Consider the following 26,085-nt stretch of genomic DNA (forward strand, 5'->3'; position numbering starts at 1 on the left):
ACAGTGCTGTGTTCTGTCTGTAACTATGACATCAGTAGGGATCACTGTGCCCCCTACAGACAGAAGGAAGTAGAGTATCTATGACATCACAGACAGAAGAGATGTAATGTATAACATCAGAGGTGTCATTGCGCCCCCTATGGCAGTTCTGCAGCCTCCATGGACAATCCATTGCACAGGTTTCAGTTTTGCTCACTGATATCATCGCATGGGCTTTATCTCCCCATAGTTATTGCCGGCCTGAACCAGTGTAACCCAGCAGCAGAAAGCGGCCTCAGTACAAACCCTGAATACAATGGAGCCATCCTGGGGGTTAGAGCTCTGCCCACCTATAGTTACCACAGCCCCTTCCCTATCTGTAACTCATAATGGAGACATAGCGCACTATAAGGGAGATTTAAGGTGCATGAGCTGTAACTAATCTGTAGGAAGGGGGCAACTGCTCTGAACGTCTGTCCTGGCGCCCCCTGCTGGAAGTGTACAAAGACCCATGTGACCACTCCAGCCAATCACAGGTCAACAATAGGCTGCAGCGTGCAGATGTGGAGGAGCGGTAGTAACATGCAGGGTATTATGGCGAGTTACGGGTCTTGCTATTCATTTCTGCCCTATTTTGGGGAGCATTTTTATTGTTTTTTGCATACGCTGTGGTCTGTCATGATGTCACTTGGAACAAAGTGTTTTAATGGGGGAAAAAGGGAGACCCCAACCTGTGCCAAACCCTTTAGATGCTATGGATGCTGCTGACCCCTCAGGGGTTAAACTGCTAGGATCGGAGTGCAGCGCCCGGGCAGGACGCAGGGTTATGGTGTAGCATGTATGGAGGAACTTCAAGAGCACGCGGACTCTTATGTCCATGTCTGACCAGATACAATCACTATTTCCAGACCCCCCATTGTTGTGAGTGATTCTCACAGCTGAGGATCTGCTACAATGGTGTAAAGTCTACATAATCTTCTGTAGGCCACACACAAATCTCTCTCCTGTCCAGATAGTTCAGTATATCAAACCTGATGTCCAGAAGATTTAGCTTGCAGAGGATTGTACAGACTCCACTGTACCAGACCCTCAGCTGTGGACTCTTCATTCAGTATCCACAAGTGCAGGCAGTGACCATGTCTAAGGATCGGTTCACATTAGCGTTTGGCTTCCATACGGCAGGAGTCTGCATGAGGACCCCCCAAACGGAATGCCAAAGCAACTGCAAGCGCTGTGCAGTTAAGCACACGGACCCCATAGACTATAATGGGGTCCGTCTGCTTGCCGCACACTGGCCGAAAAAATCTCAAACGGAAGCCAAATGCTAATGTGAACCGAGCCTAACAAGCAATGAAGCTTTACTTGGTCAGGCCTCTAATGCCAAAGTCTTTGGTCCTCCACTCTGTGGTGTCAGTGAGAATGCTGGCGGCCATATTACTGCGCCATACACATTGTAGGGAATGGATTCTGAAAGGCCACTTGGTTTTGCCCCTGTATTAAGGGCTTTCTTCATATTGCAGCAAGTTACTAAGTCTCTGACACTTACACAGTAGCGCCCTCATGACGGCAGCAGAGCCTCTCATCAGCCCCATAGCATGGAGTCCTGCCTCCCCCGCCGCCGCTTATCTGACTAACATACACAATATATACTTAGACTATAACTCTCTCAGTATGGAGTTGTTCCATCCCACTCTACCAGATACTGAACTTTGCCCTCCGGAGTGATTCTCCGCGCCAGGACCTGGTACTTCTCTCCACATGCCAACCTGCCTGCAGCTCCAAAGTAATTGGTGATGGAGGTCTTAAGGTGCGGCAGCGACACGTCGTCTTCGCTGATGCTTTCGTAGGTATGGCCATCCATGTTGTTGTCTTGGAAATCAGATGCCCTAGTATACTCTATCAACTCGCTGGCGCAGCTGTGTTGGCGGTCACAATGGCTCACAGCCCGTCTCTTTGAGTCAAAGGATGAATACATCTTGGAAGTCAGCTTTCTCTTCCTGCTTCCTACATGGCCCCTGCAACCACAAAAAAAAAAAAAAAAAGCATGAAGGTTAAAGGGATGGTTCAGGACTATAATACTCATGACATATCCTTGGGTTGCAGGGGATTATGGCAAGTTACGGGTCTTGCTAGTCATTTTGAGGAGCCTTTTTAATGTTTTTCACATACGCTGTGGGCTGTTATAATGACACTTGGAACAAAGGGTTTTAATGGGGGGAAAAAAGGGAGACCCCAACCTGTGCCAAACCCAGAGCGAGGGATGTGCCCTCTCCTTACAGCCTGTGATGTCACATCTATTGGTCAGCACATCTTAAGTACATGGGACTGAGCAGCAATACCAGGTATGACCACTATACAATGGAAGGCGCTGTGTGCCTGGTATACAATGGAGAGGCTTTGTGGGCTCCGGAGCCCCTTCATTCAGCTACTGGCAAGGTAAAGGGAGTTATTAAGATTAAAGCCACAAAAAATTTGTTCTGACCATGAAACAATGAGGTATTTTGAGTCACCTGACATCTACCAGATCTCTGCTTGCTGTCAGTGAACAGACAGTCAGCCCTGAGTCCAGGCTACAAGGTCTATCCTGTATCCAATCTTAGATCTCTGCTTGCTGTCAGTGAACAGACCGTCAGCCCCGAGTCCAGGCTACAAGGTCTACCCTGTATCCAATCTTAGATCTCTGCTTGCTGTCAGTGAACAGACCGTCAGCCCCGAGTTTAGGTTACAAGGTCTACCCTGTATCCAATCTTAGATCTCTGCTTGCTGTCAGTGAACAGACCGTCAGCCCCGAGTTTAGGCTAAAAGGTCTACCCTGCATCTAATCTTAGATCCCTGCTTGCCGTCAGTGAACAGACCGTCAGGCCTGAGTCCAGGCTACAAGGTCTACCCTGTATCCAATCTTAGCAAACCTTCAGGAATAGTAGCCTGGTTTCTGGAGTAAAGAACCTGCCACAATGTCCTTCATGTACCGCTGTGCACCAAATAACGGCGCCACTTACTGCGACTCGTAGGACAGACTGGTAGATGCAGAACCAGACGTACTGGCGGCGTCATTGGAATCCAGATCTGAAGTGAAATTCTGTCCAGAACTTGCACTAAAGTCAACAAGAAAATACATTACAGGACCTGGTGGATAAACACAGCATGTTGTGCAGCAGAGCGCAAGCGCCAGCACAACGATGAGTGAGGCAAATACAACGGATCTGGAGAGATTGTCTCAGATTGTTCGGACTTGTCAGAATTTACCTCTTTAGGCTTTGAATCTCATCCAAGGTAAAGTCAAAGATACTGGCCAGGTGGTGGTTTGTGCTCCAAGCCGAGGTGAAGTCGCTCTGTAAAGTCAGGAGGAAATGTGTGTGAAGATGCCAAGGTGAGCGGAAGTATACAATGAGAAATGAGAAGGATAAGGGACACTGACACTGGGAATCGCATCCTCCAAGAGAAACTGGGACGGCTTCGTGCACAGGCCTCTCCTCTTCTGCCGCTGGTGGTCACGGGGCAACAGGCTGCAACAGGCAAGACATTGAATAGTCAGATGCAGCCATGATGACACTGCGGCCGATCTGCGCTAGACACGTCACACAACAATACCTGGTTTTGTACTTGCTCCGTGCCTTCTTCTTCACGTCACCCCCAGACCTGTTCTCTGTCTGTCCCAGCAGCTTGTCAGGTAAGAGCTTACTGGGTGGACTCGGCGGGACCCGGATACGGAGGCGGAAAATGCATTTTTTTCTCTTTATTTCTTTGCCATAAAGAAACCTGAAATATAATTACAATATATATATATATATATGAGATCCTCAAGATGATGTTCAGAATGTGAAGTGCACCAGGACCCCCAGTAACCTCACAAGATCACTGGATCTGCTATATAAGCAATGCAGTGAATGCTCCAGAGCGGCCATGATGTGCCCTGGGTAGGGTAACATACCGCCACCCCAGCACACTACCCTGCACCCTCCATTGTCACCACATTCCCTCAGGAAACGCCTCTCACCTGCTTTTGTAGCTGTTTAAAGCTTCCAGAAGGTGCTGCCCCCGATCTTCTACCAGCGTGACCGACAGCTACAAGTGCAAGGATTGACGGGTGAGAAGCCTCGGAATAGACCGGGACAGGTGAGAAGTGTCAGTACAGAGCGGGACAGGTGAGAAGTGTCAGTACAGAGCGGGACAGGTGAGAAGTGTCAGTACAGAGCGGGACAGGTGAGAAGTGTCAGTACAGAGCGGGACAGGTGAGAAGTGTCAGTACAGAGCGGGACAGGTGAGAAGTGTCAGTACAGAGCGGGACAGGTGAGAAGTGTCAGTACAGAGCGGGACAGGTGAGAAGTGTCAGTACAGAGCGGGACAGGTGAGAAGTGTCAGTATAGAGCGGGACAGGTGAGAAGTGTCAGTACAGAGCGGGACAGGTGAGAAGTGTCAGTATAGAGCGGGACAGGTGAGAAGTGTCAATATAGACTGGGACAGGTGAGAAGTGTCAATATAGAGCGGGACAGGTGAGAAGTGTCAGTACAGAGCGGGACATGTGAGAAGTGTCAGTATAGAGCGGGACAGGTGAGAAGTGTCAGTACAGAGCGGGACAGGTGAGAAGTGTCAGTACAGAGCGGGACAGGTGAGAAGTGTCAGTATTGATCAGGACAGGTGAGAAGTGTCAGTATAGAGCGGGACAGGTGAGAAGTGTCAGTACAGAGCGGGACAGGTGAGAAGTGTCAGTACAGAGCGGGACAGGTGAGAAGTGTCAGTATAGAGCGGGACAGGTGAGAAGTGTCAGTACAGAGCGGGACAGGTGAGAAGTGTCAGTACAGAGCGGGACAGGTGAGAAGTGTCAGTACAGAGCGGGACAGGTGAGAAGTGTCAGTACAGAGCGGGACAGGTGAGAAGTGTCAGTATTGATCAGGACAGGTGAGAAGTGTCAGTATAGAGCGGGACAGGTGAGAAGTGTCAATATAGACTGGGACAGGTGAGAAGTGTCAGTATAGAGCGGGACAGGTGAGAAGTGTCAGTATAGAGCGGGACAGGTGAGAAGTGTCAGTATAGATCGGGACAGGTGAGAAGTGTCAGTATAGATCGGGACAGGTGAGAAGTGCCAGTATAGAGCGGGACATGTGAGAAGTGTCAGTATTGATCGGGACAGGTGAGAAGTGTCAGTATAGAGCGGGACAGGTGAGAAGTGTCAGTATAGAGCGGGACAGGTGAGAAGTGTCAGTATAGAGCGGGACAGGTGAGAAGTGTCAGTATAGAGCGGGACAGGTGAGAAGTGTCAATATAGACTGGGACAGGTGAGAAGTGTCAGTATAGAGCGGGACAGGTGAGAAGTGTCAGTACAGAGCGGGACAGGTGAGAAGTGTCAGTACAGAGCGGGACAGGTGAGAAGTGTCAGTATAGAGCGGGACAGGTGAGAAGTGTCAGTATAGAGCGGGACAGGTGAGAAGTGTCAGTATAGAGCGGGACAGGTGAGAAGTGTCAATATAGACTGGGACAGGTGAGAAGTGTCAGTATAGAGCGGGACAGGTGAGAAGTGTCAGTATAGAGCGGGACAGGTGAGAAGTGTCAATATAGACTGGGACAGGTGAGAAGTGTCAGTATAGAGCGGGACAGGTGAGAAGTGTCAGTATAGAGCGGGACAGGTGAGAAGTGTCAATATAGACTGGGACAGGTGAGAAGTGTCAGTGTAGAGCGGGACAGGTGAGAAGGGTCAGTATAGAGCGGGACATGTGAGACGTGTCAGTATAGAGCGGGACAGGTGGGAAGTGTCAGTATAGAGCGGGACAGGTGAGAAGTGTCAGTATAGGGACAGGTGAGAGGTGTCAGTGTAGAGCGGGACAGGTGAGAAGTGTCAGTATAGGGACAGGAGAGAAGTGTCAGTATAGAGCGGGACAGGTGAGAAATGTCAGTATAGAGCGGGACAGGTGAGAAGTGTCAGTATAGAGCGGGACAGGTGAGACGTGTCAGTATAGAGCGGGACAGGTGAGACGTGTCAGTATAGAGCGGGACAGGAGAGAAGTGTCAGTATAGAGCGGGACAGGTGAGACGTGTCAGTATAGAGCGGGACAGGTGAGACGTGTCAGTATAGAGCGGGACAGGTGAGACGTGTCAGTATAGAGCGGGACAGGTGAGAAATGTCAGTATAGAGCGGGACTGGTGAGAAGTGTCAGTATAGAGCAGGACTGGTGAGAAGTGTCAGTATAGAGCGGGACAGGTGACTATAGAAGTGCAAACATACAGTCTATAGAAAGAACAAAGTGAGAGATTGATCACAGCAGTCACCAGAACATCGACTTGTGGGATCTCTGCCTCCAATCTCATGCTATCAATTCCAAATATCGGTGGCAGCTACACAGCTCAGCAGACAGTATCACACAGGATAGGATTAGATACACAGCTCAGTATACAGTACCACACAGGATAGGATTAGATACACAGCTTAGTATACAGTACCACACAGGATAGGATTAGATACACAGCTCAGCAGACAGTATCACACAGGATAGGATTAGATACACAGCTCAGCAGTATCAAACAGGATAGGATTAGATACACAGCTCAGCAGACAGTATCCCACATGATAGGATTAGATACACAGCTTAGTATACAGTACCACACAGGATAGGATTAGATACACTGCTCAGTATACAGTATCACATAGGATAGGATTAGATACACAGCTCAGTATACAGTATCATACAGGATAGGATTAGATACACAGCTCAGCAGACAGTATCACACAGGATAGGATTAGATACAGCTCAGTATACAGTAACAATTAGCGCTGCGGGTTTTCCGCTTACTTACCTTCCCGAGTTGCAGGTGCTCCCAGTTGTCATTGACAAAAGTCAGGATCTCCTCAAAATCAAAGTATTTCTTCTTACTGAGGACGCCGAGGTTGTAGAGAGCGAGGTGAACGATGTCCACCCTGGAGGAAGCACAATGGGCACATTATTCAGCTGCTCGCGCCTCTCTGAGGTCTTTTTCTGCCTTACATTTCATTTAGGAGACATTTTGCATTTGTTGCCAGAGGTCATCGCCGCTGTCGCCACTTTAGATTTTTGGCGAGAGAAGGGGGCGTGGCTTACACGTAGATCCTTTCGCACTGTATTTGTGACTTGACTTTTTAAAAAGGGGTTAAATAAAAGGCACAAATGACCCTCAGACCTCGGGCAGCGTAAAGCAGGGGCATTCAAAGGGGCAAAGTGCACATGGCCAAAAAAGGCGCATCTAACCTAACAAGTGCGCAAGGAGGCGCCGACATCATAAATACACACCATAGTAACACCGGTGTAAAAGACAAGTGGCTGATGATAAATAACCCCCAGGAAGTAAGACCCTGAACCACATAGTAATGTCAGCCTTGAGGAAGCTGCGCCAAATCAGCGAGTATAAGAACATCTGCGGCAGAACACTGTCGTCCTTTCTGCAAGCTTTATCTTTCCTAAGTGGACATACACATGGAGTAATAAACTTAGCACATATATAATGACTGAGCCACGCCCCTTGTATAGGCCCCTTGTATAGGCCGGCACCTTTGGAGGAATAAGCCACAATACCACGTAATGACCATGAAGCCACAGTCCTGACACGTTGTGCTCTCACCATCGCAGCGGCAGTCGCTTGATAAACTCCACCCCGTGGTTACAAACCGAACAAAAGAATACGAAAAACCTATAAAGAAAACAAAAGGGTTAAATTCTGCTGTATGAGATAGGCTGCTGGGGGTCTGCGGGTTCATTCATATTACAGTTGCCCCCTTGTCTCACCTGCCCCAGTACAAGACACCCCTACTTGTACACAGCACTGTCAGCCGGGGGCGGCCATGTTTCTGCTTCTGAAGGGATTAGGGCAGGGGAAGTTTTAGCTGTAGCACAGGGCGGCCCCATGTGTTAGAAGAGAGATGTACAGAATTCATTGTAAAAGCCGCCACTCCAGACTGACGCTATCCATGGATAGAAATGATAAAGACATTGCCTTTAAGAGCTGTTGTACCCTCTGTGTAAAGATCTGCGTCCTTCGGACATTGTGATGTCACTTACAACTCTATGCAATACTATCATCTTTCTCTCCCACCCCTCGTGCCCCATGCCATGACCACCCCAGGGTACGGCCGCTGTCAGTTCTGCGCCAATTAATGCCTGGTAACAGCCGAGACCCCAAAAATAACTGGACATCATTATAAGTGGGGAGGGGGACGCAGAGCAATGACTGTACCTGTCTCCAAACAACATGGCTTCATTCAGGCACTGGATACAGGCCTCGTGGAACCACTGCCGACAGCGGCAACACTGGATCATCTTCAGGTACCACCTGCAACAATACGACAGACGTGCTCAGATCAGTCACGGCGGCCATTGATGGAGCCACATAATAATAACTATCTGCCACAGCAATGGATCCCGGCTGTCGGGACGTCTACTGCTCCGTATAACATTGTAAGAGGACACTTCTACTACAGGATCTTTATCTCAGGATCATCCAGCTTTCCAAAGTTCCTGAGCGCCATGTAGACAGCCATGATAAGGCTGAGCAGATATTCAGGAGCCTTGGACACCCCGGTACATATTACAGAGACGCTGCGCTCCTGAATGCTTTGTGTTTATGAAGCTACTACCTGCTGTTATCAGCCCGCGCCTGAAGCTATACTGCTCAATCCACAGAAGTCTATGGAGTGGGCAGGGGGAGGAAGTGGGGAGCAGATAAACTGACACCACACTGTCTTAAATTGCACCAAATCTTCCTAAGTGTCTGATAATTTGGTGCACTTTACACCCCACCCCTTTTTCAACAAGCCCCACCCACCACCGGATGAGGTGCAACAACTGTTTGTAAAACGCAGGTAATGGGGTGTAAGACATGGACGCCAGTTTTTTTGGCACATAAACTTCTTCGTAAGCTGTAGCCCATCTTTTCTGATGTGAGGGATGTCACAGCAGGAGAGGGGCTGATAACAGAGAACAAGAGCACAGACTTCGATAGGAAGATCCCAGAGATTCTTATATTCACCCAAGTGGACGGAAATAAAGTGTGTGTGTGTATGTATGTATGTATATATCCATGTGTGTATGAATGTGTGTCTGTACACCGGATTCAGGAGAGGTGAGTAACAGTGTTTATTATGTTCCCTCCCCTCCCCTGGGGTTCTGATTATACTTATTAGACCCCGGAGTATAATAAATACCATAACAGCTGCCCCTGCAACCTCTATTATACCCCACAGCGGCCCCTGCAACCTCTATTATGCCCCACAGTCTATTGTGCCACTGTGGAAAATAATATAGGCTACAGAGGATGCTGTGGGGCATAATTCCACATGCAAGGGACATTTATAGAATAGAAGGTATATATAAAAATAAATATATATAGTGTGGAGAAGTGAGGAGTCAAAGATGTCTGTGTTGCAAACTTTACAGAGACAAGTCACAGCTGGAAGAAGTGGTCATGGCGGTCCAAAGGGAAGAGACGAGAACTGTGAGAAGACGTCTCCTGTGAGTAACAAAATATTACTGCATTGTATTTACTGTAATGTTACCACTAGCACACACCCCCATCCCCGGTATTCAGTCGAGGGGGGGGGGGGGGACATATTTTGATTGTGCACCCCAGTCAGCAGAGAGGCTAGGTCCACCCCTGAGTAGGCCTCAGCACAGGTGTAGATCCTGAGGCTCATTGCTGACCCATAAGAGGCTGCAGATAATGGCAATTCCTGGGGGGGAGAGTGGAAGAGCCAGGTGCTGTCTGGAAACACTGAGAGTCCGGCGAGAGTCCCTGTGCTATTTTGTTTTGGTTGTGTGGTTGGTAATAACCCCACGTACAGACTTCTGTGGTTAGTTGCTGTTTTTGCTGCAACCAGTTTGCTGCATTTTGTGTCCCTGTCTTGACTGTGTAGGTCGCACCACTGCTGCTACCGAGCCCCCTCCCCCACAGTATATATGTATATGAGTGTGTATGTATATGTGTAAGTGTATGTGTACATGTGTAAAGGTATATTGGTGTATATATATGTGTATCGTGTCTCTTACTCTCCAGGGCCCCCGCAGTAACAATAACACTGCTGCTGGTTGGTTCTGTGAGCAGAGTCCCAGTCCAGCTCCTCCGGGCAGTACGTCAGGAACATCTTCACCGCCTGCAGGGTCTTTGCGATTGCACCTTTCTTCAAAGCTCCTCCTTTCTGCAAGACAGTGTAATATCAGCCAGGAGTCATTACTGACCTGCACAATTCTGGCATCTGTTCACACACACACTAATGCTTTATGATTTATGTACAAGACAAATCTTCAGATTCCCCAGAAACTTCAGCACTGACACGTTTAACAATCGCCCCAAGTCCTTTCGCTGGGGTTTAGATAAGATCTCCGGTAACTTCTAAACTGTATTTGGCTGAAAAAACAGTAACAAAGGGGAACCTCAAGGGGCTGCCTTATGGCTGTCACTGTGTCTACAGCAGAGGGTTTGTCACAATGTATCAGTGGAGTTAAGTTGTGATGTCTGCCTATAGATGGCTCCAACCTCATGTGCCAAGCTGGTGCTGTGCTGCTCTCTAGTGGTTGCTCTTGGTGCTGCTCCCTAGTGTTCGCTCATGGTGCTGCTCCCTAGTGGTCGCTCTTGGTGCCGCTCCCTAGTGGTCATTCTTGGTGCTGTGCCGCTCCCTAGTGGTCACTCTTGGTGCCGCTCCCTAGTAGAGATGAGCGAACTCCGTTCGATGGGGTTAATCCGATACTGCACACTCAGCTCAACTACTCTGGAGTTGAGCTGAGCACACGGCCCGATGTAGCAGAGCTGGCAGATATAGCAGTCAGATGCAGCAGACTAACACACTCAGCTCTGCTGCATCAGACTGCTAACATCGGCCAGCTCTGCTACATCTCCGGTGTATCTGCACTACTCCCAACCATCCCTCCATCTAATCCTCCTGTCACACACATCTCGTGTGTAGCAGAGCTCAGCACACAATCAGCTCTGCTACATCTCTACAACAGAGTGTAGAGATGTAGCAGAGCTGAGTGTGTGCTGAGCTCTGTTACACCAGAGATGTGTGTGACAGGAGGAGTAGATGGAGGGATGGTTGGCAGTAGTGCAGAGCTGTGTGTGTGACAGGAGGAGTAGTTGGAGGGATGATTGGGTGCAGCACGGCTAGGTCTGCTTCATCTCGCCATAGGAATGCATTGACCAGCGTTGATTGGCCATTGTATAGCATTCGGCCAATCAACGCTGGTTCTGCCGGAGGAGGCGGGGTCTAAAATCGGACCAGAATGGAAACTGCTGAGGACCGATTTTAGACTCCGCCTCCTCAGGCAGAACCAGCGTTGATTGGCCGAATGCAGTACACTGGCCAATCAACGCTGGTCAATACATTCCTATGGGAAAAAGTCAGCTCCGGCATATCGCAAGCTGACAGGGGATCCCGACATAATAAAGGTACTTGATGCCCCCACACATGCTTCCCCTGCTGTCCCAGTTGCATTCCAGGGTGTTGGCATTATTTCCTGGGGTGTCATAGTGGACTTGGTGACTCCCCTGAGTCAAATGGTGGGATCCCCTGTAGCGAAGCATTTTCTCCCATAGACTATAAAGGGGTTCGATATTCGTTCGAATAGTCGAATATTGAGCGGCTATTCGAAACGAATATCGAGCATTTTCCTGTTCGCTCATCTCTACTCCCTAGTGGTCACTCTTGGTGCCGCTCCCTAGTGGTCGCTCTTGGTGCTGTGCTGCTCCCTAGTGGTTGCTCTTGGTGCTGCTCCCTAGTGCAGTCCACTGCTATTACAGCTCACAGTGGGCCTGTCACTCAGCTTTCCTAAAGCTCTGAACAACAAATCTATCTCACCGTGCAGTCATTTATCAATGCATGTCTAAGCCACATTACATTCATAAGCTCTAGAAAGCTGGGTGAAAAGCAATACAGTCACCATGAGAACTCCTAAGGAGGCTCCAACCAGCTATCTTGAGGTCCTGAGTGGGAAAACCACCCAGCTGTGCCATGTTTGTGGAGCGCTGGATGTCTGAGTCTCACTGGGTCTCACTTTATAGTTGCAGGTCGGCCATAGATGACCATTCGCTCTTACCCTGACAGCCAGGACAAAGATGCAGCGTCTGCAGAACCACGGCTCCAGGATCCCATTCTCTCCACTTTCCACCGCCGGGATGTGACACTTCTGATGATATCCTGAAAACCAGAATACACTAAGCATCAAGGAGGCAAAAAACCCGAGCCAGGAACATAAAAGACTGTGTGAGAAATGGCAAGGAGGAGGCGGCCTGCTCTGCTGATCAATCCGATACACGTCTGTGATCTCATGGGCTGCTCCTCAATACATCATGAAATGGTCTGTCACTGATACACTGGAGCAAAGCTGCAGAGCAGGAGAGATGTCAGCAGAGTATCACCAATACAATGTAACAAGCCATCAGCTGTGTGAGCAGGAGAGATGTCTGAGTATCACTGATACATTGTAACAAGCCATCAGCTGTGTGAGCAGGAGAGATGTCAGCAGAGTATCACCTATACATTGTAACAACACATCAGCTGTGTGAGCAGATTATCACCGATACATTGTAAGAAGCCATCAGCTGTGTGAGCAGGAGAGATGTCTGAGTATCACTGATACATTGTAACAAGCCATCAGCTGTGTGAGCAGGAGAGACGTCAGTAGAGTATCACTGATACATTGTAACAAGCCATCAGCTGTGTGAGCAGGATGAGTCTATGAGAGCTGCAGGACTTTCCATGACACCAGGGTGAAGCTTCTTATACATAACTCGGGGTGCAGATATTTTATGGTCACCAGCAGGACAAAGTACAATTGTGGGGCGACTGTCAGGAAACTATTGTGGCTGAGAAGTCAGAGTCTACGCCTGGCGGAAAACCTGAGCACCAGGAAATATCAGTGTGAACAGAGGCTTTATTCCTGAAGTCTCCATGGACATATCTGGCGCCCCCCCCAGCAGTCAGGACACATACAGTAATAATTAAGGTCTAATCTGCTTATAAGACAGTTTTCAGCGACAATCACCCAGACTGAAAGCTTCATCTTTCCCAGTAATAACCGGCGGCCGCTGTGTGAGGCAGAATTATACACGGACTATATCACACTGTATTAAAGGGGCACACCCCCGGAAAATCTGATCTATAGCTGCTGTAGATATGTAACCATTATTATAAGTGCTAGAAGTGGCGGGGAAATGGCCTGTCATTACCCTGTACCCCGAGTGTCAGCCTGTCATTACCCTGTACCCCGAGTGTCAGCCTGTCATTATCCTGTACCCAGAGTGTCAGCCTGTCATTATCCTGTACCCCGAGTGTCAGCCTGTCATTACCCTGTACCCCGAGTGTCAGCCTGTCATTACCCTGTACCCCGAGTGTCAGCCTGTCATTACCCTGTACCCCGAGTGTCAGCCTGTCATTATCTTGTACCCCGAGTGTCAGTCTGTCATTATCCTGTACCCAGAGTGTCAGCCTGTCATTATCCTGTACCCCGAGTGTCAGCCTGTCATTATCCTGTACCCCGAGTATCAGCCTGTCATTATCCTGTACCCCGAGTATCAGCCTGTCATTATCCTGTACCCCGAGTATCAGCCTGTCATTATCCTGTACCCCAAGTGTCAGCCTGTCATTATCCTGTACCCCCAGTGTCAGCCTGTCATTATCCTGTACCCCATGTGTCAGCCTGTCATTATCCCATACCCCGAGTGTCCACCTGTCATTATTCCATACCCCGAGTGTCCACCTGTCATTATTCCATACCCCGAGTGTCCACCTGTCATTATCCTGTACCCCAAGTGTCCGCCTGTAATTATCCCGTACCCAGAGTGTCCGCCTCTCATTATCACAATGTCACTTACCAAGTCCACACTTTCCACAGATGAGGATCTCGTTCAGCGGGGCTTTGGTCTTTCCCATGCAGATATTACACTTGGGCTCCTCTCCAGGTACCCCGGCTGTGAGCACAGTACAAGAGATTAGGGGAGCAGTATACAGTATATATGGATGGTAGTGTGACATGACTATGATCTGCGGTCACAATATATGGTGACATTACAGGAGGTTGTTCATTGGTGTAGAATAAGATGAGATTCTCCTTGTCTTATTACAGATTTCTGCCTTGTCGTACCTTATAATAGCAGCTTATAAACAAGGTAAACAAGGCAGTAGTGTAGCCTCGATATAGTCAGAATCCCCCCATAATAACAGGCCCATTGCTCACTGGGTTTCTCTTATCTTTACAATGTTTTCATACATATAATGGCAATGTCTCCTTGGTCCATTACTAGTACCATAGACTACTACACTGTCGACCAATGAACGGTCATCCGATCCTGCCGAGACCGACGAATAATATGGCCGCCCAGAGAACCACGTCCTGGATTAATGCCTCCGAGCTGAGGGTTTGCTACAAGTCTACAGCAGAGCTTCCCAACCTTTTCAGAAAGAAAAAAAACATTCCCTCAGGACACCCCTAGCAAATGATCACCAAAAGACAAAAAAAGGTCCTAAGGGCACAAAGGCATGTGGTCATCTTCCCAACCAGGGTGTAGGGCCGTCCAGTGGGTTTCCTAGGCAGCCCTGTTGGGTATCGCCAGTGTACAGTATAGGGAATATTCTGTATCCAGGCTAATCCATCTGCGCTGACACATTGCAGCAAAGCTACCTGTAGTGCACAGTCAGGCCTCCATCCTATTCACATCCTAAGTACTCAATGGACCTAGAACGGAGCATTTGTGACTTCTGTCCAGAGGAGTTATCTGAGGCTCTCCATGTGTGCCCACTATAGGAAGGTTTTGTAGCCCTGTGTATACTGTATATAACACCCTGATATACGGACCCTGCACACCAGGCGCTGGTAACTCACCGTGCTGAATGTCCTTCCATAGGACCCAGTACTTGGAGTTGTCTTCGAAGGTCACGAGGCAGCTCTGCTTTGTACTGCTCACCTACAAGACAGAGCGCCGCACCTTACAACATGAGACTACAACCCCCAACAGACTGCGCCAGCTTACTGCACGCAAATACAAGGAGGAATAAAAATGCAAAATGAGGAATTGGGTGGGGGTCCAGACATGGGGTGGGGGTCCAGACATGGGATGGGGGGCGTCCTGACATGGGGTGGGGAGGGGTGAGGGTCCAGACATGGGGTGCCATCTTCACCAGTAATTCCCCAGACTCTACTTTGCACTTACCCTCTTAATTTTCCCGAGGTAATAGAGGCCGTCTGTCCAGCGGCACAGCACGTACTGACCCTCAGCTTGACTGACCATCAGGTCTGAGCAGCCTTCCCCGTTCTTTGCAGAAGATTCCATGGCTGATCGGTGAAGGTGCCCGCAGGAGGTGTAGACATCTCGCAGTGCTGGCTCCAGGCTCCGCTCCTCCATGGCTGCTGGACATAACACATGACAAGTTATAAGGTGACGGCAGAGCAATATAACAGTCAGTGTGAATGAAGGGTTAACCAGATGTGACTTGTCATTTCACTGACCTCTGCACTCCACCCTTCTGAGCGCATTCACCTCAGGGAGCTGAGGGTACTTAGGTCCATGTCGCTCCCTGCACCTGCCACCCCCAGACATGAAGCAGTTAATGAGGTCGGGGCAGTTCTGTTTATGAGTCAGTGGCAGCTTCCTGTTCCTGTGTCACCCCGTCATTCAGAGACAGGAGCTCAGGGAGAATCAGCCCGTGCTCAACATCCAAATCAACATCTTGTGAGGAGGTTCTGCAGCAGCTGCAGCATGTCGCCTGCAGAGCTTACAGTCTAGTACTTGCACATCCCTATTACCTCCCCCTAGTGGTTACTCACCCCGTCGCCTCCTCGCTCTGCCAGTGATCTCTTATTCACAATCTTAAGGTTACAGCGGAAATCTTTGCTGTAATTTGTATTTCCTGTTTTCTAATAATGTAAAACCTCAAGAACACAAGGCCCCCCCCCCATCTTCCCCCCGGTGAGGTGCTCTGCACATACCACTGTGGGACACGTCCTGATCTCCGCACCGGCTGCTTTCATATCTTGTCAGATCTGGTAAAAGGGGAACTCCGGGACGACGTGTACTCCAGCAAGTGACATACAGAGCACATACAGAAAGAGGGGCCTCATAGAAGATGGCCGCCGGGCACCCCATGCCTGGGAGTCAGCAGGGACACATGATGATGGCCGCCGGGCACCCCATGCCTGGGAGTCAGCAGGGACACATGATGATGGCCGCCGGGCACCCCATGCCTGGGAGTCAGCAGGGGCACATAATGATGGCCGCCGGGCACCTCATGCCTGGGAGTCAGCAGGGAAGCATGAAGATGGACAGATGGGTGACCCTAGGCCGGCAGTGGACAATGACCCCCAATATCCCTAGTGTAACTGAAGTGGGGCCCCTTGTAATAGCGGCTGCACCGAGAATCACATGACCAGGCCACACAATGACGGATAGTCCAGCAGGTGTGAGCGCTGTGGTGACCCCGGTGACTGCCCTACAATCTTATGAGCCCCACATAGAGCTCACAATCTACATTTTTCCCTATCAGTATGTCTTTGGAATATGGGATGGAAACCCATGCAGACACGGGGAGAACATACAAACTCCTTGCAGATGGTTTTTTGCCCTTGGCGGGATTTGAACACCAGGACTCCAGCGCTGCAGTGCTAACCACTGAGCCACCGTGTGGCCCCGCCCTACAATCTAAGGGTGCATTCACACTGAGTAAACGCTAGCTTATTCTGAACGTAAAACACGTTCAGAATAAGCGGCGTCTAAAGCAGCTCCATTCATCTCTATGGGAGCCGGCATACGAGCGCTCCCCATAGAAATGAATGGGCTGCTTCTTTCACTCCGTGCAGTCCCATTGAAGTGAATGGGGAGTGCCGGCGTATACGGCAAGCTCTGCTCATGCCGGAGCGTACACGCCGGCACTCCCCATTCACTTCAATGGGACTGCACGGAGTGAAAGAAGCAGCCCATTCATTTCTATGGGGAGCGCTCGTATGCCGGCTCCCATAGAGATGAATGGAGCTGCTTTAGACGCCGCTTATTCTGAACGTGTTTTACGTTCAGAATAAGCTAGCGTTTACTCAGTGTGAATTCACCCTTAGTCTGTGACTAGTGGGCTTCTTCTCATAGGGGGCCCAAGTTTGGAGCAGATAACAGGTCGGGGCCACTTATAAGACTTGGGCGGTGACTGTGGCCTCGCACCCTCCACTCCTCACATTGTGACCTTCTGTTGGAGAGGTTTTTGACACTGCACCCTCAGGGGCGCCGGGTGACGCCGTGCACTTACCTATGGTTGTCAGGTGGTGTGGCACTAACACATAACACTCAATCTTCTGACAACCAGGCGCAGGCTACACTGAGGGTGGGGCTACATTAACACTGTCACTGAATGGAGTTACACGCTGACCCTAAGGGGGTGTTCGCACATAGGAATTTAACACCGAGTTTGTCAGGCAGAATACTTCTGCTTCAGGGATGGGACACAAAAATGGATGTGGATTTTGGCGCTGTATTTGCCTTCATTTCACGTTGATGGTGTACGTGTCTCCTGTCAATGGAACGTCTCGGGCAGAATTCACCTGAAATGCGACACGTCAAGCTCCCAAAGCACCATCTATTTGCATCCTTGGGGTCACCGCGTGACCCCGTTTACTTACATTAGAGCAGGAATCACGGGGTGACATGGTAATTTGTGGTGGTGTCACTACATGGGTAATGCACAGGTCTTTACTATGAAGAGATCGCACTGTCATGGCGGCCCACAGTGAGCACCAGGACGGAACCGCAGCACCAGGGACCTGGGAATCCAGACACAGCAGCAGTATGAATGAGTGAAGACGTCCAGACTAGAGATGAGCGAGTACTGTTCGGGTCATCCGAACAGCACGCTCGCATAGAAATGAATGGACGTAGCCGGCACGCGGGGGGTTAAGCGCACCGGCTACGTCCAAGCGGAAGTACCAGGTGCATCCATTCATTTCTATGGAGCGTGCTGTTCGGATCGGCTGATCCGAACAGTACTCGCTCATCTCTAGTCCAGACTAAGCTACAATGAGCACACCCTAATGTCTGACTGCTGGAGATCCGCAGGAATATATCACACAAAGTCTACAACTACCTGCACCGCTGCAGATCAGCCGCTCCTCGGGGTTACCTCAGTATATGTGGGGTCCTGACATGTGGGGGGGGGGGGGGGGGGTGTTTCCTCAGTATATGTGGGGTCCTGACATGTCGGGAAGGGGGGGAAACCTCAGTGTATGTGGGGGTCCTGACATGTCGGGGGGGGGGAACCTCAGTATATGTGGGGTCCTGACATGTCGGGGGTTACCTCAGTATATGTGAGAGTCCTGGCATCTCAGGGGGTTACCTCAGTATATGTGGGGGTCCTGACAAGTCGGGGGGTTACCTCAGTATAGGTGGGGGTCCTGACATGTCGGGGTTACCTCAGTATAGGTGGGGGTCCTGACATGTCGGGGGGGGGGGGGGGGATACCTCAGTATATTTGGGGGTCCTGACATGTCGGGGGTTACCTCAGTATATGTGAGAGTCCTGACATCTCAGGGGGGTTACCTCAGTATATGAGGGCTCCTGACATGTCGGGGGGTTACCTCAGTATATGAGGGCTCCTTACATGTCGGGGGGTTACCTCAGTATATGTGGGGTCCTGACATGTCGGGGTTACCTCAGTATATGTGGGGTCCTGACATGTCGGGGGGTTACCTCAGTATATGTGGGGTCCTGACATGTCGGGGTTACCTCAGTATATGTGGGGTCCTGACATGTCGGGGTTACCTCAGTATATGTGGGGGGTCCTGACATGTCGGGGGGTTACCTCAGTATATGTGGGGCTCCTGACATGTCGGGGGGTTACCTCAGTATATGTGGGGTCCTGACATGTCGGGGTTACCTCAGTATATGTGGGGTCCTGACATGTCGGGGGGGTTACCTCAGTATATGTGGGGGTCCTGACATGTCGGGGGGTTACCTCAGTATATGTGGGGTCCTGACATGTCGGGGGGGTTACCTCAGTATATGTAGGGTCCTCACATGTCGGGGGGTTACCTCAGTATATGTGGGGTCCTGACATGTCGGGGGGTAACCTCAGTATATGTGGGGTCCTGACATGTCGGGGGGTTACCTCAGTATATGTGGGGTCCTGACATGTCGGGGGGTTACCTCAGTATATGTGGGGCTCCTGACATGTCGGGGGGGTTACCTCAGTATATGTGGGGGGTCCTGACATGTCGGGGGGGGGGGGGGGTTACCTCAGTATATGTGGGGGTCCTGACATGTGTGGGGGGGGGTTCCTCAGTATATGTGGGGTCCTGACATGTCGGGGTTACCTCAGTATATGTGGGGTCCTGACATGTCGGGGTTACCTCAGTATATGTGGGGGGTCCTGACATGTCGGGGGGTTACCTCAGTATATGTGGGGGGTCCTGACATGTCGGGGGGGGGGGGGGGGGGGGTTACCTCAGTATATGTGGGGGTCCTGACATGTGTGGGGGGGGGTTCCTCAGTATATGTGGGGTCCTGACATGTCGGGGGGTTACCTCAGTATATGTGGGGCTCCTGACATGTCGGGGGGGTTACCTCAGTATATGTGGGGGTCCTGACATGTGTGGGGGGGGGTTCCTCAGTATATGTGGGGTCCTGACATGTCGGGGTTACCTCAGTATATGTGGGGTCCTGACATGTCGGGGTTACCTCAGTATATGTGGGGGGTCCTGACATGTCGGGGGGTTACCTCAGTATATGTGGGGGGTCCTGACATGTCGGGGGGGTTACCTCAGTATATGTGGGGCTCCTGACATGTCGGGGGGTTACCTCAGTATATGTGTGGGGTCCTGACATGTCGGGGGGTTACCTCAGTATATGTGGGGGTCCTGACATGTGTGTGGGGGGGTTCCTCAGTATATGTGGGGTCCTGACATGTCGGGGTTACCTCAGTATATGTGGGGTCCTGACATGTCGGGGTTACCTCAGTATATGTGGGGTCCTGACATGTCGGGGGGTTACCTCAGTATATGTGGGGTCCTGACATGTCGGGGGGTTACCTCAGTATATGTGGGGTCCTGACATGTCGGGGGGTTACCTCAGTATATGTGGGGTCCTGACATGTCGGGGGGTTACCTCAGTATATGTGGGGCTCCTGACATGTCGGGGGGGTTACCTCAGTATATGTGGGGGGTCCTGACATGTCGGGGGGGGGGGGGGGGGGGGTTACCTCAGTATATGTGGGGGTCCTGACATGTGTGGGGGGGGGTTCCTCAGTATATGTGGGGTCCTGACATGTCGGGGGGGGGGGGAAACCTCAGTATATGTGGGGGTCCTGACATGTCGGGGGGGGGGGGGGGGGACCTCAGTATATGTGGGGTCCTGACATGTCGGGGGTTACCTCAGTATATGTGAGAGTCCTGGCATCTCAGGGGGTTACCTCAGTATATGTGGGGGTCCTGACAAGTCGGGGGGTTACCTCAGTATAGGTGGGGGTCCTGACATGTCGGGGGGGGGGGGGGGGGGATACCTCAGTATATATGGGGGTCCTGACATGTCGGGGGTTACCTCAGTATATGTGAGAGTCCTGACATCTCAGGGGGGTTACCTCAGTATATGAGGGCTCCTGACATGTCGGGGGGTTACCTCAGTATATGAGGGCTCCTGACATGTCGGGGGGTTACCTCAGTATATGAGGGCTCCTGACATGTCGGGGGGTTACCTCAGTATATGTGGGGTCCTGACATGTCGGGGTTACCTCAGTATATGTGGGGTCCTGACATGTCGGGGGGTTACCTCAGTATATGTGGGGTCCTGACATGTCGGGGTTACCTCAGTATATGTGGGGTCCTGACATGTCGGTGTTACCTCAGTATATGTGGGGGGTCCTGACATGTCGGGGGGTTACCTCAGTATATGTGGGGCTCCTGACATGTCGGGGGTTACCTCAGTATATGTGAGAGTCCTGACATGTCGGGGTTACCTCAGTATATGTGGGGCTCCTGACATGTCGGGGGTTACCTCAGTATATGTGAGAGTCCTGACATGTCGGGGTTACCTCAGTATATGTGGGGTCCTGACATGTCGGGGGGTTACCTCAGTATATGTGGGGTCCTGACATGTCGGGGGGTTACCTCAGTATATGTGGGGTCCTGACATGTCGGGGGGTTACCTCAGTATATATGGGGGTCCTGACATGTCGGGGGTTACCTCAGTATATGTGAGAGTCCTGACATCTCAGGGGGGTTACCTCAGTATATGAGGGCTCCTGACATGTCGGGGGGTTACCTCAGTATATGAGGGCTCCTTACATGTCGGGGGGTTACCTCAGTATATGTGGGGGTCCTGACATGTCGGGGGGGGTTACCTCAGTATATGTGGGGGTCCTGACATGTCGGGGGGTTACCTCAGTATATGTGGGGTCCTGACATGTTACCTCAGTATATGTGGGGTCCTGTCATGTTACCTCAGTATATGTGGGGTCCTGTCATGTTACCTCAGTATATGTGGGGTCCTGTCATGTTACCTCAGTATATATGGGGTCCTGTCATGTTACCTCAGTATATGTGGGGGTCCTGACATGTCGGGGGGTTACCTCAGTATATGTGGGGGTCCTGACATGTCGGGGGGTTACCTCAGTATATGTGGGGTCCTGTCATGTTACCTCAGTATATGTGGGGTCCTGACATGTCGGGGTTACCTCAGTATATGTCGGGGCTCCTGTCATGTTCCCTCAGTATATCACCCCCAGGCTCTCCCGCGGCTCCCTGACAGTGCGGTACCGCAGTCCACCTCCCGGGCTTCCCCGTTCCCCCCTCTCTCCCTGACCGTGCGGTACCGCTGGTCATTCTCCCGCGCTCACCTGTCTTCCTCACAGTGCGGTACCGCAGGCCGCTCCCCCGCTCTTCGCCATGTTCAGCCGCCGTCAGTTTTCCCGCGAATTATTGACGTTTGTCTTATGTAATGAGGATCCCCCTCCCCGCCGCCCCCGGACTCCATCATTGGCCGCACAGACCCCCGCCTGCCCGGGGGCCGCACCGCACACAAGCCGCACAGCCCTGCACATGGCAGCGACAGGAGGGGACGGAAGAGCGCATCACTGCCCCGTGTGTACTGTACTGTATAGACTGCCCCTTGTGTACTGTACTGTATATACTGCCCTGTGTACTGTACTGTATATACTGCCCTGTGTACTGTACTGTATATACTGCCCTGTGTACTGTACTGTATATACTGCCCCGTGTGTACTGTATATACTTTCCTGTGTACTGTACTGTATATACTGCCCTGTGTACTGTACTGTATATACTGCCCTGTGTACTGTCCTGTATATACTGCCCTGTGTACTGTACTGTACTGTATATACTGTCCTGTGTACTGTACTGCATATACTGCCCCGTGTGTACTGTATATACTTTCCTGTGTACTGTACTGTATATACTGCCCTGTGTACTGTACTGTCCTGTATATACTGTCATGTGTACTGTACTGTATATACTGCCCTGTGTAGTGTACTGTATATATTGTCCTGTGTACCTTCCTCCCTGTACATACTGCCCCGTGTGTACTGTACTGTATATACTGCCCTGTGTACTGTACTGTATATACTGCCCCGTGTGTACTGTACTGTGTATACTGTCCTGTGTACTTTCCTCCCTGTATATACTGTCCTGTGTACTTTCCTCCCTGTATATACTGCCCTGTGTACTATTCTCACTGTATATACTGCCCGGTGTACTTTCCTCCCTGTATATACTACCCTGTGTACTTTCCTCCCTGTATATACTACCCTGTGTACTCTCCTCACTGTATATACTGCCCTGTGTACTCTCCTCACTGTATATACTGCCGTGTGTACTATTCTCACTGTATATACTGCCCTGTGTACTTGCCTCCCTGTATATACTGCCCTGTGTACTCTCCTCACTGTATATACTGCCCTTTGTACTTTCCGCTCTGTATATACTGCCCTGTGTACTTTCCTCCCTGTATATACTGCCGTGTGTACTTTCCTCACTGTATATACTGCCCTGTGTACTCTCCTCACTGTATATACTGCCCTGTGTACTTTCCTCCCTGTATATACTGCCCTGTGTACTTTCCTTACTGTATATACTGCCCTGTGTACTATTCACACTGTATATACTGCCTATGTACTTTCCTCCCTGTATATACTGCCCTGTGTACTTTCCTCACTGTATACTGCCCTGTGTACTTTCCTCACTGTATATACTACCCTGTGTACTTTCCTCCCTGTATATACTGCCCTGTGGAATTCCTCCCTGTATATACTGCCCTGTGTAATTTCCTCCCTGTATATTCTGCCCTGTGTACTATTCTCACTGTATATACTGCCCTGTGTACTTTCCTCCCTGTATATACTACCTTGTGTACTCTCCTCACTGTATATACTACCCTGTGTACCTTCCTCCCTTTATATACTGCCCTGTGTACTATTCTCACTGTATATACTACCCTGTGTACCTTCCTCCCTTTATATACTGCCCTGTGTACTTTCCTCCCTGTATATACTGCCCTGTGTACTTTCCTCACTGTATATACTGCCCTGTGTTCTCTCCTCACTGTATATACTGCCCTGTGTACTATTCTCACTGTATATACTGCCCTGTGTACTTTCCTCCCTGTATATACTTCCGTGTGTACTCTCCTCACTGTATATACTGCCCTGTGTACTTTCCTCACTGTATATACTGCCATGTGTACTTTCCTCCCTGTATATACTGCCCTGTGTACTATTCTCACTGTATATACTGCCCTGTGTTCTCTCCTCACTGTATATACTGCCCTGTGTACTATTCTCACTGTATATACTGCCCTGTGTACTTTCCTCCCTGTATATACTGCCCTGTGTACTCTCCTCACTGTATATACTGCCCTGTGTACTATTCTCACTGTATATACTGCCCTGTGTACTTTCCTCCCTGTATATACTGCCCTGTGTACTTTTCTCCCTGTATATACTGCCCTGTGTACTTTCCTTACTGTATATACTGCCCTGTGTACTTTCCTCCCTGTATATACTGCCGTGTGTACTTTCCTCCCTGTATATACTGCCGTGTGTACTTTCCTCCCTGTATATACTACCCTGTGTACTTTCCACCCTGTATATACTGCCCTGTGTACTTTCCTCACTGTATATACTGCCTATGTACTCTCCTCCCTGTATATACTGCCCTGTGTACTCTCCTCCCTGTATATACTGCCCTGTGTACTTTCCTCCCTGTATATACTGCCGTGTGTACTTTCCTCCCTGTATATACTACCCTGTGTACTTTCCACCCTGTATATACTGCCCTGTGTACTATTCACACTGTATATACTGCCTATGTACTTTCCTCACTGTATATACTGCCCTGTGTACTTTCCACCCTGTATATACTGCCCTGTGTACTCTCCTCATTGTATATACTTCCCTGTGTACTTTCCTCTCTGTATATACTGCCCTGTGTTCTCTCCTCACTGTATATACTGCCTATGTACTTTCCTCACTGGGGTCATTCCATATCAAGTGATCCAAATAGGAATATTTTTTTTACCTGACGTCTTTAGATTTTTTTTTATTTTTATTTTTTATGAAGTACAACTTAAGTTAATTACAAATAAAAAGTTTTGAATTTTTTTCTTCATCAGTTAATTTTTTATAGACTTCTAAAGTTTTGAAAAAGTGTGAATTTTGGCCTGGTATGGCTTTACATTTTTTAACATATCTTGGGCTAGAATTAAGATAAATAGGTGGGAGAGGCATCATTTTTCTCAGAGCGGTACCGGCTTTCATTTGATATGTCACAAGACGATGTTTCTTTATATTTTGTTTTGGAGAAATCAAATTCAAAATTTTGATGCGCAATTGTGAAAAAAACGTATGTTTTAAAATTGTAAAAAAAAATGCATTTGTGTTACTTGTGTTCTTGCTTATATTTGTACAGGTTTTCAACTTGGGACCAAATTGGGATCAATTTTTTTTTTAAGCCTTGAATCATCTGATTTTATGTTTTTGTGAGCTTCTTCCTTTTTTCTTTTCAAATTACAACTTGATGAATTCAACATTTATATGCAACAATAAAAAAAACCATAAAAAACAAATACTGTAAGTGCCAGAACAAATACATCTTATCATCAGAACACAGCTTGTTCAGCATTTTCAACCTGAATGCATTGAACAAACCGAAAGAAAAAAGCTGCTCATATCCTCAAGTGCGATTTTCTAAATAGTCTCATCCTAATTATATGTTAACAAGAGTACAAGAACCAATATTTATAACACCTATTTCTACATGTAACAATTGTTTTTTATTATATCACTAAACATGTAATTTATTAAGAAAAATAGTCCAGTAGATAAATCCTCATTCTATAAAATATGAACTAATCAAACAATTAGATAGGACATTTCTAAACTACTGGCCTTTTATCATCAATTTGTCCTTTCTAGTGAGTGAAATGTAATCTTGTCCATAAGCGCTTACTAGCAATGGCCATTTCCTTTTGTGTCAAAGAGTATGTACGGCCTGTCATGGTGTTTGGCTCCACCTGAGTTAATATCTGATTTTTGTTGACTTGTAAAATGTCTGGTTTTCTTGGATACACAAAGGATGGTGCTGGACCAGAAGGATGCAAAAAAGTCAATTTTATGTCTTCATTTTCACAATCTTTGGAGAGTACAGTAGCCAGCCACCAGCACCGATCATATTCACAGGTCACATAACCAGTTATGTCATCCATTACCAATCTTGTGCCGCCTTCTACCACTTCATGGACTTCACTGGCCACAGGCTGAATAGATCTGAATTCAAGATTTTCGGAATGACACTGTAATAGTTATAGTTTAAAATATTATCCCATCGCGATCCCAACTTGAATTTTGGTACAGATGTGGCTAAGGGCCTAGCAGGCCCATGTGCATTTTTTTGAAATTTTTAAATAAAACGTTTTTTTCGGAAATGCGTTTTAAAATTTTGCGTTTGCGTTCACATGGGTAAAATATTAACAAAGATACTCTTGTGACATATTTGGTGAAAGGCTGTATAGTTCTGAGTAGAGTGGCGTTTATTTTGTTTCTCTATGTTTTTTCTAGTCTAAGTTATGAGGAGAAATGTAAAGACAGGCAACACAGAAATTCACACTTTTTCTGAA

At 49.1% G+C, this 26,085-nt stretch overlaps 1 protein-coding gene across 1 annotated transcript; it reads right to left on the reverse strand.

Annotated features, from left to right (window-relative positions):
* Nucleotides 1-1,607: 1,607 nt before the first annotated feature.
* On the reverse strand, nt 1,608-21,861 carry PHF19 (PHD finger protein 19). Its single transcript, XM_075260734.1, has 15 exons — nt 21,794-21,861; nt 15,142-15,338; nt 14,814-14,895; nt 13,807-13,902; nt 12,030-12,130; nt 9,987-10,135; nt 8,179-8,274; nt 7,567-7,635; nt 6,769-6,889; nt 3,977-4,044; nt 3,571-3,738; nt 3,398-3,485; nt 3,226-3,311; nt 2,979-3,074; nt 1,608-1,994 (listed from the first exon to the last, which is right to left on the reverse strand). Exons 2-15 carry the CDS (start codon nt 15,331-15,333, stop codon nt 1,646-1,648), a joined length of 1,761 nt encoding a protein of 586 aa, XP_075116835.1. The 5' UTR covers nt 15,334-15,338; nt 21,794-21,861; the 3' UTR covers nt 1,608-1,645.
* Between the last annotated feature and the right edge of the window lie 4,224 nt (nt 21,862-26,085).

The sequence above is a fragment of the Leptodactylus fuscus genome, chromosome 11 (genome assembly GCF_031893055.1).
Source record: "Leptodactylus fuscus isolate aLepFus1 chromosome 11, aLepFus1.hap2, whole genome shotgun sequence".
Lineage (NCBI taxonomy): Eukaryota > Metazoa > Chordata > Amphibia > Anura > Leptodactylidae > Leptodactylus > Leptodactylus fuscus.

Excerpts from the sequence above, each read along its gene's own strand:
- PHF19 (XM_075260734.1), bottom strand. The coding sequence starts at position 15,333 with ATGGAGGAGCGGAGCCTGGAGCCAGCACTGCGAGATGTCTACACCTCC. Across the intron at positions 10,136-12,029 it reads TCTTTGTCCTGGCTGTCAGG|AAAGGAGGAGCTTTGAAGAA; the intron begins GTAAGAGCGAAT and ends ACTGTCTTGCAG. Across the intron at positions 6,890-7,566 it reads AAGCGACTGCCGCTGCGATG|GGTGGACATCGTTCACCTCG; the intron begins GTGAGAGCACAA and ends TGCTTCCTCCAG.